This window comes from Poecilia mexicana, unplaced genomic scaffold (assembly GCF_051168715.1).
Source record: "Poecilia mexicana isolate PSO_F unplaced genomic scaffold, ASM5116871v1 scaffold_16, whole genome shotgun sequence".
Taxonomy (NCBI): Eukaryota; Metazoa; Chordata; class Actinopteri; order Cyprinodontiformes; family Poeciliidae; genus Poecilia; species Poecilia mexicana.
In genome coordinates this window covers 26695584-26713488 of record NW_028263385.1, presented here as the reverse complement: position 1 = coordinate 26713488, position 17905 = coordinate 26695584, and the positions used below count along the sequence as shown (strand labels likewise).

Below are 17905 nucleotides of genomic sequence, written 5' to 3'. Positions count from 1 at the left end.
GGAAAAGGCTAAATGGGAGTTCACAGGGCGGATGTGATGGACAATCTAAACCGGGTCTGCATCCGATGCGAGAGGGGAAGGGGGCCTTGTGTGGGGATTGGTTGCCCTCTAGCTGTCAACACCGAGACTTGGGGTTCGGTGAAATATGATCCTTGCTGAGGTGAGTTTATGAAGTGACATCCGTTCATTTTTTTCTTTTTTTTTTTTTCTTTTGCCGGAGCCCGACCCCGAGGCCCTGATTTATAACGACGAGGCTGTTGAGGGAGGAATATAATTGGAAGAAATCAGCCTCTGCTGAGGATGTGTTGGCTCATAAAAGTCACAACTTGTCGACTGAGTGCAGTAAGAAATGGGTATAAATCTCCAAAGCTTGGGGAAGAGTTTAGCACAAGTGGAGAAACGTATAAAAAAAACAGACAGCGGAGGAAAGAGTGCAGACAAAGAACCGGATGAAGCCTCGAAAGAAAACTGCAGTTTAGACGAGAAACCTGAAAACCATGTTTGGCGTGACCACCACCCCCCGTCTGCACTTTGAACTACATACTAATCCTTCAATGTACACTTGCACAGGCTTTAATTGGTTGGCTGGTAAGTTGTTTCAAACATCTTAAAGAACTAACCACAGATCTTTAGTCGATGTAGGTTTCCTCAGATCCTTCCGTGTCCTCGTCTAATCACAGACAGCTGCAGTGATGCCGAGATCAGGCCTCTGTGTGGGCCAGACCATCACGTCTAGGACTTGCTGTTCTTTGCAAGTGAATATGGCTCCTATTGAGGTCGGTGTAAATTTTGATTTCTTACGTTTTTCCTTTTTGTCCCGCTGTTAATAGCGCTGCATGATGGATAAGAAATACCTGCCTGTATTTCTTGGTATTCTGGACCAAATCTCCAAATCCAGTCTTGGAAATGCGTCAACCTTCTAAGTGCTTTCGTCGTAGCCAGGCGGTCCTGGGTCCTTCAGTGAAAAAACTGCCTCTGTGGTTCAGACAAATATGTCACATTGAGACGCACCTGTTACCTTTTTTTTTTTTTTTTTTTAATCCCAATCCTAATGGTTTTTTTTTGTGTATAATTGAGACCTTTTGTTGTTTCCATATCAGAGGTAGTGTTTTTTTGTTGTTGTTTCTCAGAACAGCCCTTCGGTTCAGACTTGTCCAGACGGTGGATGGTTGTCCCAGAATCCCAGCCCTTTTTGCTCAGTCCTGAGCTGATGAAAATGCTGGCCGTCAGTGTTTACCACCCTCAGTATTGCCCATTTCTTGCTTGAACCGCACATCTTGAAACCCGACTACTTTGAAAACTTCATCCCCCTAATTAACTGCCTTGCATCTGGTTTTTATGCTAAACCTTGTGATGCTGACCCGGTTTCCACAGCCTCACGTTGGTGACAGAGTGGCTGTTCTTCACTGCGGCGTTAGCATTCACACTCAACCCGAGATGCAGTCTTAGTTTTCTACCTGCCTAAAACCTTTTCATTATATTATACATGTTGTATGAAATGCGCATAATAAATTCAGCATTGAAATACCTGAAACAGATAATCGTTATTGGTTTAATGATGTCAGTATAGAGTAAAATCACATAAACTTTGAGGTTTTAAATTAAACAACGAGAGAAAAATGCTGGGTATTTTGTTTCAACTAGAAATAATTTTTTCAATCATATTTTCATGATTAATCAGTGTTTGTAAAGCTTTGAGCTGCCAATTTGAAAACCAGTTCCAACAAAAACTACTTGTTGAAACAATTTTTATTTAATTTTTTAAATTCCTTTACCATATTGCTTTAGCGGCTGGCATGGAACAAAAACAAAAACAGCGGTCTCTTTTGAATATTGTTGAGAATACAGTGTCTTCTAACATTTCCAAATCCAACATGTTCCTCATCAGACACAGGTTTAAACCAGAAGAGGATCGAACAGAGCTACTTTGCCGTACTTTGTCTGGGCTTCCTGTTTTATCTGCTGTACGACTCGTTTTCTCTCGCAGCCTGAACGAAGCGCAGTCGTCTTGGATAAGACAGTCACGATAACAAATTTTGCTGGACAATAAATTGCCCCAGAAGTTATCGCGATAAACGATAATATTGTTGTTTTGAGACCATTTTCAAGTAATATAGTGGTAATGGCACAATAATGCAAGAACATTATTATATCTAATGAACATTTAACACTGGAACTGGAAGACATTTTAAATAGCTAAAATAAATTAAAATAAGAGAAGCAACAAATAACATAAATCATGAAGTCTTTGTAAACAAAATTGTCCTTCAAAAAAAAAAAAAACTTCTGACACTGAAAGTTGCAAACATCACATCCTTTTCACTACTGACTGTTGTTTTCAGTGCAGCCTGGCAGTGTTTTGTGTGGATACAGTTTGGAGAAAATCTGATTCTCAAGTTCAGGACTGGCCCGTCTCAGCGGTCAGGGCCGGGCAGACTGAAAACCTGCCCGTTCCAGTCTCCAGCTCATTTCCTCCGTGCACCTGAAGTTCAAACGTTTCTTCCAGTCTTAATGTGCATTTTCTCTGGATTGCTTTGCAATCGTCCAACCCATTCACAAAGAATCTTGAGGAAACTACTTTGCTCTTATTTCCAGGCATTTGCCGTAAGCATGGGCTTTCTCGCTTTTTAACTGCGTCTTGCGTACAAAGAATGGCCCGCGAGGGCCTAGAGGGAGTCTAATGCTGCACCATACACTTTATTGCCATCAAGAGTAATTCATGTCGAGCTGGAAAAAACAAGCGAACATGTTTGTCTGCCACCTAGCAACGCTGTTCTTGGATGAAAATGACCTCTACAGAGCAATTAGGAACATGAACATATACACCAGAATGCCTTTGAGCTTCAGATTGGCTACAATAAACATTATTGTACAGTAATTCACACAGAAAAATCTAAAGTGGAATCAGCAAGTGTACAAAGTCCCCTGATAATATTTCTTTTTTTTTTTTTTAAATTAAGGGCATGAGAGTGAGATGGAAAAGATAGAATTCAAAGGCCATTTTTTTCCCCCTAAAACTGTGTGCGGGAAGCTTCACTGCAACAGTATAGATCAACAAAAAGCAAGAAGAAGAAGAAGAAAAAAAAAGAAAAGCAAGATTAACAAGATTGGGTTAATTACAGGAAATAGCTCGGAGACCCTACTCGCGAAGCAATATCTCATGTGCATCAGTTTAAAGAGTGAATATTTTTAAAATGTACCTCACAACGCGGTGCGGACAATGAGAAACAGGTCTTCTGTAGGAGGGACGGGGGGGACCATGGGGGCCCGGCATGTAAGGAGGCAATTAGCGATAATGCCACATTTCACACACCGTTACCTACATTCTGTGTGAGAAATACCGAAGCCCGAACAAGTGCAGTAATAGGACCCGGCACTGGGGCTTGCATGCGAGAACTGCAGTTCCTCCAGCGCTTTCCCGCTCTTCACCCCGTCGACGAACCATAGCGCGGCTTGTTCTGCCGCGTTCCAGATCGAGATCCAGATAATTTTTCATCATCCAAGCCTCGCGCCGCCTTCCCCACGCCATTTAGAGATTTTTCTCCCTCAAATTCCCTCCTCACAGTCGCTCCCCCATCAACCCTGCCCCCCCCCCATGTACACGTACATCTCACACTCTCTCTCTCTCCCTCTCTCTCACACGTGCACACACACGCACACACCTCGTTATCTTATTTGTGGCCTTGGCAGCCAAATTGTTGCCTTGTGGTTCGGTAGCCAAAGTTTGCACCGTCCCAGAGAGAGCGGTGGGTGCGCAGCCTCCAACACGCAAGCAGAAGTTTCCCAGGGTGCTTTGCCCTTTCCAGTGAAACCTGGGACGGATTACCCTTGGGCAGGGGGACCTTTCCAAAACTTTGAAAAGGAGTTATGCAACATCCCACACTTAAATCTTCCCTGTCCGTTCTCGCAGCGTCCAAATGTGTCGGGCTGAACAGACGTTTCTCTAAAACTGAAATGCGGCCCTGAGAAGTGAGGCAAGCTGAACCCCAGCGCTGACAGGATGACGCATCGTCAAATTGGCGGTAGCTCCCTGAAAGCCAAAAGTCTGTCTCATTGACTACTTTAAATATTAATTATTAATGTTTTACACTTTTCCAGAGATCTACAAAAAAACACACACACACACACCCAAAACATTCAACTTAAATAAAAAAAAGGAAAACTGGAACTTTTTCTTTCTCACATTTGAAGACAAAGTCAGTCTGTGTGGAGTCGTTTCAGAAAGCTTCAACATCCTCAAATACAAACATAGAGTTTGGGTGGGTTGCAGGTATAATGTCAAACTGAATATCTGCCAATTCCAGTCACCAAATGATGCGTCCATAAACTTTAATTTTAACCACTAGTTCTGGTCTCAATGTGTACATTGCGTAGCAACTGGATAACCTACAGGCTCAGTGTACCACTGTGCTGTCCTTGCTAATAGTTTCCATTGTATCTCAGTTGTGCTATAAGTTTTAACAGGTGAACCTCCATTCATTGAAATCCTCTCTCTGTTGTCTTTCTGCATCTCCCCAACAATTTTGACTGTCTTTCTCATCCTTGCAGAAGTAACACATTCCCACTACTATCATGTTTAGCTTTTGGGAATTGAGTGAATGCAGCATCTAGCATCTGAGCCAAAATCTAAAGTCTTGATTTCATCTGACCTGAGCAGATTTTTCCATTTGTGTTCTACTTTATTTGATAAACTGAAAACAGGATTTCTAACTGCTTTCGTTCAACAGTCGATCCAACAGAACCAATCGTTTCATACAGAATTTAAATTAGACAACAGTGTTCTCTACTTGCTAAACAGGAATCTTCTAAATACACTGATAGCATTGGATTTTCTTTTAAAATGTTATTATAAAATGAGCTAAAGTCCACCATTTTCCACATTTTTATTTATTAAACAATGTGTTGAACAATTTTTATAGTCAGGCGTCTATGAGGAATTTTGTGTTTTTAGTTATTTTTGTGACATGGTTTTGTTTGTTTCTACCGTATTTCTTATTTTTATGTATGAAATCGTATGAGTGTTTTTATTTTGTGCTGCTTGCTTTATGGGACTGTGGATGCAAATTATCATTTTGCTAAGCAACATTGTACATGTATTAATATGCACTGTCTCATTGAAATAGCACCAATCAATCAATGTACTAGTTCATGTTAGTCTGCAGGCGAACAAATCAGACTGTGTTCCAGTGGAGAATCACATTAAAAATTGAATTAATCTTTTGTTCTTGTGTGTGTGTGTGTGTGTGTGTGTGTGTGTGTGCGTGTGTGTGTGTGTGTGTGTGTGTGTGTGTGTGTTTATGTGTGTTATGCAGGTAATTCAGGGAAGCACCGATCTAAAGAGCCAAAGAAGAAGAACAAGCAGAGGCTGCGGTTTCGGGCCCAGAACCAGCACAGTGACCACTTGGCCTCTGCGCGCTCCAGCCAGTAAGGACTGAAACCTCCCAGTGAACACAGAAACCAACGCAAAGCTGCTAGCCGCCGCTGCACCATTACTCTGACTGACAACTTTCACCCACCACAGCCCCTCCCGCTGCCTTCCTCCCCACTCGCCTCCCATTCCTCCTTCTCTCCGCCCACCAGGATGCAAACATCACACCTACCCCACCGACGACCCCACACCCCAAGAAACCCGTGCCGTACAAAGCGAGATATCAGTACCTGTACACGCTCTGCCTCCCACTGCTTCCCCCCGCCCCCGACGCCCCTCCCGTGTTGCTGCGACCGGCTAAGGTGACTCTATTTTTCTCCCAGCGCCATTCCCCCCCTTTTTTTTTCGCCTTGTGGACCTTCACAGTTGACAGAACTGAACTTACTTCCCGTCATTAACGAACAACGCAGACCGTACGGGGGGGTGCGATGGAAGACGGAGGAGAACTCGGAGGGCGGGAGAGCCAGAGGGGCGGCAGGTAAAGAGGAGGAAGGAGTCAGGGGAGTTGGCGAGCTGAACTGCACCAGAAGGAACGGATGTGACAAAAATCCATCCAGGACGAAGAAGCAGAGAAGGTTCGGTTGAAGCAAATGATGCTAATGGACTGAAGAAGAAGAAGAAAAAAAATGGCATCTTGAAACAAGAGAGACTGGTTGTTTTTTTTGTTTGTTTTTTTGTTCATATATTTATGTCAAAGCTACCCCTCTCCTTCCTTCCCTCTAAATGGAAACAGAGTTTTCCCATGTGTGGCCTTTTATGTTATGTATATTTTCCAGAGTAATATTAAGAAGAAGAAGAAGAAAAAAAACCCATGCATAGTTGCGAAATATTTTATTCTCAGCACAAACTGTTTACGTTCAGACCGCTTAATGCTGTATCTGTATAGTGTCAGTTAATTAAAGAAAAGAAGAAAATTTAGTTGTTCAACTAGCATGGCAACAGACTTGTACATAGTTGATCTAATTATAAAAGCCTATTACTGTATTTTCAGTATTGAGTCAGTCACCATTCTAAATGTTTTAGAAATAATAATAATAAAAAAATGGTTGTAATACAAGCTACAGATTAAAATAATGAAAAACATAATAAACTTAGCCACCTCATAGCAATTTCATTCATATGGTATATATTTGATTTATTTATTAATTCAGTTTTGTACTTTTTTTTTCAAATTTTTTTTGTTCAGTGAGAAATTTGGCCTCACGCTGTCGGTGTTTTTCTGAGATATCCTCTCCTTATATCAGTGCATATCTCTGTCATGCAAAGTGTTGTAGGCTGTTTGTTTGACCTCATCTACTGATTTTGATGCTTTATAAAAGGAGAAAAAAATGAAACTATGCTTTGATGTATTCTAGGTTTAATAATTAGGCTCCAGCTAATGTATGGTCATAGGACTGCATATGTGTACATTGTGTTTTATTAAAACTGCATTTCATGTGACTGTATGAAAAGCCCTTTCATTACTGTCCGTGGCTATAATATATGTGGCTCAAACTCTGAAGCTGTCGTGTTCTTGTCTAACTTCTGACTGCAGTTAGAGTGAAGGAAAACAACACTGAACATTAATATATATATATATATGTGTGTGTGTGTGTGTGTGTGTGTGCGTGTGTGTGTGTGTGTGTGTGTGTGTGTATTACATGTCAATTAAATATATTCCTAATGGGCAGCTGAGGTAATCTGAGGTAAGAAATTTTTATAAATTAATCCATAAGTGACATGGACAGACATGGGAAATAAGTATCAAACACAATAAAAATACAAGGCATACAGAAACTGTGTTTCCATTGACTATATATCTGCACAATTTGAGATTTAAAAAGTAAATTCACTCACTGGAAACACGGCAGTTTCGAAAAACTTCAAATTTTTTGACAAAAAGATTTGGCGCAAGGATGATGTAGTTCTTTGGAAATTTATCAAAATTTATTTTTCAAAACTGCAATGGAAACACTATCCCCCCCCCCATCCCACGAGTCACATGATCAACAACCGGATGGCTGCTCTTGGCGCAAACCACAAAGAAGACGACGACAGGAAGTAGTTGGAGGATGATGGCACAGCATGTGTTTCATCATGTGTGATTTTAATTGCATTTTGTATTTATTGGAAACACTGCAATTTCGACAATGTGTTTTTTCAATGTTAGGTGAATTTTGGCAAAGTTATGGAAACCCAACTAAAGTCAAGGAAGTAATTGAGATTTACCAGTATATAGAAAGCTACCCTTGTTCCTATCAGTGATAATAAATGCCAGATGATTTGGTCGTAAGTGATGACCTAAAAAAAGTTTTCTCATTACCAGTTTCTCATTACCAGAACCACCTCAAGACTTTTGCAGACTTTTTGTGCAGGACCCATGAACATCATCAGTTACATACACTATATTGGCAAGAGGTTTCAGTTTCTTGCCATATGAACTTTACTGAATATTTATTTTGGGTTTGGACCACCCGTTCCTGCTACAATGACAATACCTCTCTACAGGGTTTAGGAGTGGGATTATGGGAATATTTCATGAGTCTTCTCTGGAGTCAAGCACTGATGTTGGGTGAGACCACTGGTTGCCAATCTCTGCTTCAAATCCACCCCAAAGGGACTCTATCAGGCTCACATCAGTCAAGGTCCTGTACGCTAACCTCGTTTATGCAACTTAAGGCACCGTGCATTGTCATGTTGGAACTATAGAAACCATCCCTTAACAGTTCCCATGGATTAAGAGTCATACAATTGCTCAAGACATGTTGATATAAACATTATGAGTTCCTTTTACTAGGACCAAGGGCCCAATCTCAACTCATGAAAACCAGCCTCACACCATAATCCCGTCTGCACCAGAGTTTAAACTCGATACAAGGCAGACATGGAAGCAGTGTTTCCCTGGCAACTGCCAAACCCAGACTCATCCATTGGATGGCCAAGCAGAGAGGCATGATTTGTCTCATCAGAAAACAATCTGAAGAAACAGATTGTCCAATCAATCCGCCTCCTGAGCTCCTTCACAGTTGTTGAGTCAGAGGTTTGGGGTTCTGACTCAACAACTGACATGGAGAGATCACCAACTCCTATTGGCGACCTCTCCACACCATGTGCCTGCCATGTTGGACCCGCTGACCCCACTGCGGGATTTTACAAGACTTAACGTCTTTCCTGTTATTGCCAATTCCCTTCCCTCTTTTGTTTGTAGACTCGTTCGTAGTGAGGAAATTTCACAACTTGACTTGCGCAGGTAGCGTCTTTTCAGTGGCTCCTGATAGTGAGGTATTCCTTCACAGATGTTTGTAGAAGAAGTCTGTTTACCTAGGAGCTTGATTTTATATACACAAGATCATATTTATGGCTCGACCACCTAAATTCAATGATTTGGTTGGGTGAGTCAAAACTTCTGGCTACTTGGTGTAGCTATTTCTAAACTTCTGAATGTTCCCGTGAAGACTATTGGGGACATGATGTAGGACATCATGTTATCACAAACAATCTACCATCAGCCGCTCCTCACGGGATGTCCAACAGGAATTAAAAGAATATCTAGATCTGTCCGTGAGCCAAAGCGTAGTCTCAGAGAGAGAGATGTTTCAAACATCACTAAGAGCCTCCTCTTCAGAAGAAAAAAGCAAAAGTTGATTTTAGTTTTTTTTTCTTTGAGGAGCATTTGGACAAGTCAATGACTGACTGAGAAGAATACTATGTTTAGATGAGACCAATGTTTAATTAATGTATGTTTTAAAAGGGCATTGTGCAAGACCACAATCCACCCTCTGAGCCCCTTCCCAAAAACCATATATATGTACATATATCATACTGACAAGGCAGGGAAGTGTGGAGCTGTTTTCCAGGTGGTGATAGAAAAATAAATGGAGAAAAGCACCAAGAGCTTCTTAAGAAGGATTTCAAACAAAGGACAGACATTTCAACAAGTCAATGATTCCCAATAAGTAAAATCCTTTCTGGTTTCAAAAGAAGAAAATAAAGCTGCTGGAACAGCCCAGTCAGTCGCCTGGCTTAAGTCAGGCTGAAAATCAAAGGGAACATCTGAAGATCGGAGTGATTGTATAGAGACTCCCAGAACCTTCAGGGTGCAACGGATTGTGTGGCATAATGGGTCAAGATCACGTCTAGATTCACCAAACAGGAAAACTGCTAAACTGTTACAGCGATTTGATTGATACTCTTCTTCTCCCTGTGCTATTTCCACACAAATATAACTTCATTTCAGGAACTATTTCATGTCAGCTTTTTGTATGTATCAATAAGTCCAACACGAGAAAGCGTTGACGTGTTCAGTACTTGTTTTCCATGCTGTACTTGAAATGAAATAGCATTTGGGAAACCCATTATGTTGCACTACATGACACAGTTTCTGCCTCCAGGCCAGAGGATTGGACACGGTTGACTGGGCCCTGACAGCGTGATGGCATCGTTAACGGTGACGTGAACCAGCGCCTGCCTTTGGTGGCTCATCCATCTCAGCTATTGTGTAATGCCCCGACAAGCACATGGGTGTGGAACTTGTCTTTTATCGTGCGACACCCGATCAATCATTCTCTTATTAGAAGCACACTTATTCATTTTTTTTTTTGTGTAATACGCTCTTTGCTAAATCTGTCTGGTTTCGGGAGCAAGGGAAAATGCTTTAATGCAACCTATGGCTAATTTAACCCAAGATCCATACTGTATAATCAAAAAGAGGGAAAAAAATCCGTATTAACCAGACAGCTTATAGATGCACAGTAGCAGATGTATTACATTGTGTCACATGCTTTCCCTGGGAAGATCAGACGTAACTCCCTCCACTTTGGTTCAGCCCCCCGCACCCGGCCGCAATCCCCTTTAAATCACATATGAAATTTCCTTAGGACACATGTCAGTCTGGAAATCTCCCATGTCCATTTAGAGCGCTAACATTTTTCACAGGTGGCTTGGCTACTCATTTAGAGAAGTTCACAATTTAACCGAGAGACGTTATGGCAACAGAGCTAAAAACCCGACAAACTGAAATCCCAGAGTGAACTCGGACCACAGTGCTCTGCCAAAAAATACTAATTTTATTTACAACTGAAGCATAAAGGACTCGTCTCTCAAGAATTAAATATTTCTCAATACACACAGTCGTTATAGGCCATACGAAGCAGAAGAATGTCCCTTAGAGCACATTAGGCGAAATAACCAGCGAACTATGCGTAACGCGATAAATGCGAAACACATTTACCGGGGAAGGTTGGAATTTTGTCATGCAAGAAAATACAACAGAAGATGCGAGTCGTAAAGCAGTCACCTCCGAAACTAAACAAATTACATCTGGTCAGCAACATTATTGCTGCAGACCGCTTTCCTGGCTTTTGTTAATGAGCAGTTTGGGAACATTTGGCCACGAAACCCGTCGAGACGAGCAAAAAACAATGTTGGTCAGAGAAGCAGGCAAGAAATCCTGGTACAGAGATCTACAGGTCCAGTTGGAGATTATCGTATGTTGACTAATATTAGTCTTGAAATTCACAAATGTGACCTTTTTGTACAGAGGACCCCCAACTATTTCTGACCTTTTTTGAGATTTTTCTGTGTGTGACGCAATTCAAAATCATTGGTGGAGAATTTGCAGAGGACTATCCATACATTTTCTTCGTAAATCATACCTAAAATATTCAAAAGAAAATACAAGCTTCAGAAATATCTAGGTATAATGGTACTTGAGATGCTATTGGCTGGTATTTGCAAAGTGATCAATCCTTAAGCATTAATTGACTGTATCCCCAAAAGGAGAAATAATGAACAGCATCAAGGTAATCTTCCGCTAATATGGATCCCACTGTCCATATAAAGGAAATTTGGTGTTTGAACTATTAAGTTTGGCGGTCGTAAAGTGAATTTGGGTTTTCATTGATTTTAGCTACTTGCATGTGGTTATGTTGCCTAAAGCCAACAAAGACCCGAGGTTCACTGGAATAGTGGCAAAAGAAAGCCATAAGAATTCAATTCAGTTCAAGTTTATTCAAGTAGAGCGCAGTAACTCAGGTTACATGATAAAAACAAGCAACACTTGTTTTCTAGACACAGGCTGATTTACAAACCAAGCCCCTGGTTGGGCATAAAAAACCCTAGCAAAATTAGAAAGTAAGTTGCACACACACACACAAACACACGCACCCACACATATGCTGAAATACTGTAACTATTAACTGTCAGGTCCTGGATTGTTTTAAGCTGTTTTGGGGTTTGATCTATTGATTCTAGTTTCATTGTTATTCTGTGTTCTTTAGTGTTTTTCTTTGATTGTTTCTGTTTTACCTTAGTTCAGTTCTTCTTAGTGATTTTTGATTATTATGTGTATTACTTCCTTGTCTCTAGTTGCTCTTAGATTCATTTTCTTAGTTTCCTTATTTGCTCTCTCTCTCTCTCTCTCTCTCTGTCTCTCTCTCTCTCTGTCAGTGTTCCACTCGGGAATCAAAAACTCTAAAATCTAACATGATCACTGCTAATGGTAAATTGTTCCAGATACAAAGACCCCTAAAGTCTTGTCAAGTTTGCCTCAAGCTAACATGATGACAAATATGTCATGTTTAGTGTGTTTGTTTATGCTTTGTTTAGATGAGACTTTTTCTTTTAAACTTTTTTCCTGACTCGCAAAACACTATGTGGCATCATCTCCATGGTTACAACAAGGTAGTGGCAGAATCATACTGTGTGGATTCTTTTCCTTTGATCAAATGTTAGTGCTCACTTCTGTAATCCGATTCAGCCTCAAAAGCTGTTCCAAACTCAAGAGGCGTAGAAGGCAGCAGAGAGGCGCAGATGTTCACAAAGCTCAGATTTAAACCAACGGGTGAACAAACCTTAAATTTACAACATTCATTATTCCTACATTCCAAAGCCGGATTTACAAGCACAATTCTGGCCAAAACTCAAGGCCATAAAAAATATATATATACAAATTTGGCAAAACGAATCAAAGAAACCAGCCCCGAATTGCCCGTTTAATTTCAAGCTGACAAGAATCGACAAACTAAAGGGACGTGCGCGCGCTTACATCTGTTTGCCAGTCTTAAAATTCCAAGACATTCATTCTGTTTAAAAAGATATAAGACATGCATGTGTTTGAACGAAGGACTCAGGAAGCAAATCCCTCTGCCAAATCCATTTTCACTTCCAACTTGTTAAATTCTGATGTTTGGTCAAGAGGCCTTTGCTAGCTTAAATTTTTAGAGCGCTGGGCACCCCCTTTACTGCGTCTTTCCAGCGCTCTGCAGCTGCATATTCCCAGTTATCCTGTAATCGGCGGGCTGTAAGTGCCACGCCGACTTTGCCGATAGTAAACTCCAACAGGAAATGTCCCTCTGCAGCGCTCATTTGAAATAAAAGTTATGTGGCTGCTTAATGATCTCAGAGGGACCGATGGGGAGAGGCGCATGACCTGAACACATGAGACATGTTGTTTTTGTCCCAATAATGGAACTAATGATCTTTTTCAATTATTTTTCTTCAATCATAGGCTTGGTCAAAGTGACCTTTAATATACATCCAGCTGCGTCTAGCAACATGTCAATCAAATTGAGTGTGATTGTGAAGAGAGGTGGCAGAGAGATTGTTTTTTTTTGTTGTTTTTTGTGGACATCTGCTGCTGATTACGAGTTAATGAACGATTCACAGATGTCATCCTCTGGGGGCCAGACTGTCACTGCTCCAGACAGGAGGGGGATTAAACCTAAAGTCTCACCGAGAGGAACACCACTAAACTTAGTTTTATTAAGCAGACGGCCACCAAGGCACACATTAAAGCATCCAGGAAGAGGGCGAGGGGAAACAAACAACCAAAAAAAAAAGCTAAGAAAACCCAGAATTTTTCGGCACATTCAGGTGAACAGACATCCACGTCTCGATTTACCTTTTACTTATTTTATTTATTTATTTTTTTTTCACCTTGATTGTTTTTTTTTTTGTTTGTTTGTTGTTTTTTTCATTATCACGCGACGAAACGGGGCGCGTGACTCCGCGCCATGAACAGAGTTGACCCGCGTCACGCGCACATCAGAAGGAGCGGTAAAACCACTTCTGTGCGCTGCGTGTACGCCTGCCTCCTCCGCGTGCTCCTAATGTTTGTGCTGAAATGCGGTTGGGTGGCTGAGACTGAAGCTCCCTTTTAATCCGACAAGAGAGCGTTTTCATTAGTTCTGTTGGGTCCTATTATTAAAGCCGGCTTCAAAGGCCCGACAAGTGAAACCACCAACAGGAAATGGCCCAGTGGGCTTCAAACTGTATAGATCAGTCAGTGATAGCAGCGTGTGCCTTTTATTTTTATTTTTATTTATTTATTTTTTTTTATGCGGTCTGGTGCAAAATTGCCTGTATCGCGAGTTGTGTATTTTGCACAAAATTCATGCACAGTACCTTGCAAAAATACATCTACAAAAGCAAAAATTATTATTCATTTGCAGAAAATGAGAAATGGTCAAAATAACGAAAAAGATGCAGTGCTTTCAGACCTCAAATAATGCAAAAACAACAAGTTCATGTTAATTTAGAAACTATACCAATGTTTTAACTCATTGGTATAACATTGAGTTAAAGAATTCAGAAATCAATATTTGGTGGAATAACAAAGAGGCTTTCACTGAGGTTCAGTGCAGCGGGTTCTTCATTTTTCATAGAACTTTATTTAAAGTTCATAAAAAAGTGCTAAAATATATATAAGGAAGTAAGATTAACAGCAGCAATAATAAAAATAAAATCCTATGCAAGACTATAACAGAAAACACTGTGCATATCGGACCCACAATCCCAGGGATGTTCACTGAGTCAGGTCATGTTTTCAAAAATGTACGTAATGTGCATGTGTATCAAACACTGAAAAACATAAGACTATTTACAAAAAAGTATATCAGTGCAGTAAAAAAGAATCTGCAAAAATAGCTGAAATGTTATTTAAGAAGTTATTTATATATATATATGACAACTATATTGTGGGAAATTTTAAAGCAGGGTTAGATTTAAAATATATATCACAAATTTTGAACATCTCAGGGAAACAATGTTCAAGCCAATGTCTGAAGATGGAAAGACAGAGATATGCCTGAAACTCTACCAGGACATTCCCCAAAACATATTGGCTGGGTGAGAGAAGAACATTGACTACCGGAGCAGCCAAGAGGCCCATGATGAGAGCTGCAGATATCCACAGCTGAGCTGGGAGACGCTGTTGACAGGAAAACATTTAGTCATGCACTCCAAGAACCTGGCTTTTATGGAAGAGTGGCAAGAAGAAAGCAGTTGTTAAAAGAATGGCTTTAAGACATCCCATGTAGCTTCCTGGAAGCCACATAACTGACCAAAGGAAACATGGAGAAGGCGGCTAACAATGTACCAGCAAAAACAACATGTTACTTTTCATCATGGGACGAGAGGCTGCTCAAAGTTGATGAGAAGTTTGATGGAGCTCAAAATTGGGCAGTAGAGGAAGAAAATCTATTTGAGGAGGCAATAGGTTTCAGACTGGGGTGCAGGATTATCATCCAGAAAGACAACCAGAGCTAGAATGGAGTAATGGGGATCAAACCAAACACCAAACTGAGTATCTGTGGCAAAGCTGGTGGTCACTGGTGCTCATCTTTCAAACTGGAGCTATCTGGAAAAGAAGGATTGGTAAAACTTTCCATCTCTGGATGTGGAACGCCGGTAGAGACGTTCCCTCGGAGGGAGTTGGAGTCCAAGCGGCAGCAAAAAGGCTAATTCTAGATTGGAGTCAGGAAGAGCCGGATACAAAGAGATAGAAAACCTTCCCTCCCAGTTCCCATTTATGTACTACTTTTGTGTTGGTCTGCCACATGAAACATCCAATAAAACACACTGAAATTTGTGGCTTTAACATGACATAAAAGTTAACAAGTTGAAGGAATACTTCTGTATGGCTGCGTACAGCGGCCCTCAAATCGCATATGTGGGACTTATGACACATAGGTTCCGACGCAGAGCGGGAGAAATGGAACTTATGACACTGGGCTGGGCAAGCCCCAATTGCCGTGGATAAAAATTATTGTAATAATGTTATTTTTTAATAACTGTATAATAAGCCATCACTTGCCCTTAGAGTTGATGGAAATGTGGAATCAATAACTTTTTATATGGCTCAGGCATCGCATTTGCCATGACAGCTACAAGAAGTGGTGTCAGCGGAGTTGCGGATCTTAACATTTCCAACTGCTTTGCCATATGTTAGAAATCATGGTGTGTACAACCTTGCTAAATGGTGGCAATAATGAGTGGCTGTTATTGCCAGAGTTGTTCCTAATTGCAAGTATGTGATCCATCTGCCAGTGCAGGATTTGGGAGTTGCATTTGGAGTTGCTATGTAACAAGCTTAATCCCTTAAACAAACACGGCCTTCAATAAACGTTGATTGCATGTGACAGTTATTTGCGTTGCTGCAGAACTATTCGAAAAAGGAAATTGTAAAAAGATTAATAGCCAGACAAGCGGCGAGCTGCTAAATCTGTTAAATTGCTAATTTGATGCGTGCAGCCCGGGCACCTCCCGCCACACCTGCGGGACAGAGTATGCAGATTTCGGACACTTTATACGTTAATGCCGGCAGATGGCTTTTTGACACATATGAAGTGCATGTGCACAATTACTTTTGTTGTAAATCCGGAACGAGAACTGGGGGAATAATGAGCGATCCGTAATGAGTCAGTGTATACAATCCAGTTGGGATCCATTTGAACAGGTGCAGAGGTGGGTTGTGGAAATTCTTTTATTTTTTCCATTTTATTCTATTTTTGTTACCGTCAAACCTCGGAACAGACGGCTCCTTCTATACCGGCCTTGTGCGACGTCTCCTAAGGGCGCAGTTTGAACTTTTTTTTTCAGAGCTTATTTAACTCTACGTTCCACCGGAATACCTGGCTTTTTCTTCCGCTCTGGGATCCAAACACAACACAAGGCCATTGTCCCTGTTTGCTTGAGGGGGAATACAACGGAGGGCTAACTCGGTTCTTCCACTCAGGATGTGATACGAACGGGGGGCTTTACGACGCGCATGAACCGAATCACACTCCCTAACTTGAACACATTACGGAAACGGGCAAATATTTCCTCTTACTGCTGCTCTGAGAGCCATACGCGTGGCCGTTATATTGGCCCACAGTGCCAGCTGGTGAGGACAAATCCACAAGGATTCCTGTTTCCCTCTCCTGACTCTCTGGCAACCCCGCTCCATTCATTCTGTTTTTATATGTGCCCACTGCCTGGTAGCTGTGCTACTACCGGTTTCAGGGGAGAATTAATCAAAAGCAGGTCTTATTAAAGTATATTAAGGCCGGTCGAATTGGATATTATGTGCTCAATAAGGGCCCAGAAGGATTGTATGAGAGCCATGGTTGACACTTGTGGCTGCTACGAGTCAGGATATTGTTGCTGTGTAGTGGTGCGGTGTCGGTTTCAGGGGGGCCAATTCACTTGAGCCAAATGTTGCATTGCGGGTAAGTAGATTTTAAGTGGGTATGAATACAGTAGGGGGTAAAAAGAGGGCTTCATAGTCCAGGAATGTTTATCCCCCCAACCAGGCCTTCATTCGAGGCTGGATTATGCAGCAGCATGCCTCCCGTGCAACCTTTGCCTCCGTGTGGAGGGTCTGTTGGAGAAACATACGTCCATACATATCCACATGTAAAAACAGTCGTTACCTTCGTAATGAGAAGCCATGTCTTATTGCCCCCCTCAAGGTATGGTGAGGAGGAGGGAGTACAGTCACTGCGGAGGGGTGTTGTACCTAAGTATCTCCGAGGAACTCGGAGGAAGCGGCACATGCATCATAGACATCATCTTCCTCCGCACAGCACATTTAATTGTATCATCCGTGGACTGTGGAAAAGCATCAGATCAGCCTGGCTGAAGTCGAGGTCTTGACCTCACGACTCGATAATGTGAGTCTGCTTGCTGCCTTTTGACCTAAATCTGGTTTCGGCTGTTCCCGGTCCTAGCAACTAAGTATAGAAAGTGATGATTAATCTGTAAAAATATTGTAAATAAACCTTTCTTTACTTTCATCGATCAAGACGTCTACATGCCGAGTGCTCGATCTCTAAATCTTGACTTCCTCACTTTTTAGTTCATCTGTCAAATAAAATAATTCTCCAATTGGGCGAGGGAAGAACGGATACGTCTCTGTCAAAAACCAAGTAAGAGAACGCTATCAGAAAGTTTACTTTTTGCCAACCAGAACACTAAGAAGCAGTGGACCTCCACAGGTACACCTGACCCTCCTGCTGCCCGCTGTTTTATGGGGTAAACTTACTTCTACGCAAAACCAGACTAGACAAGCTTGTAGTGTCGTATTTTGACTGAATGTAAACAAGTCCAATTAACGCTTATAGATTTTTGACCTTATTTAGGATAAATTAGAACAAACTGTTGTTTTTCATTTACAAATGGCAAAATTAAACAAAGCAATTTAAATAATGTTGATAATTGGTCAAATAGTAACAATCA

The 17905-nt window shown here is 41.3% G+C and overlaps 1 protein-coding gene across 1 annotated transcript in view; it reads left to right on the top strand.

Moving 5' to 3' along the window:
• Positions 1-6929, top strand: part of rspo2 (R-spondin 2) — a 74675-nt gene extending 67746 nt beyond the window's left edge. Inside the window, 2 exon segments of the mRNA XM_014990411.2 lie at positions 5313-5407; positions 5409-6929. Coding sequence (XP_014845897.2) covers positions 5313-5407; positions 5409-5435 — 122 coding nt within the window. The 3' untranslated portion in view covers positions 5436-6929.
• Positions 6930-17905: the final 10976 nt, after the last annotated feature.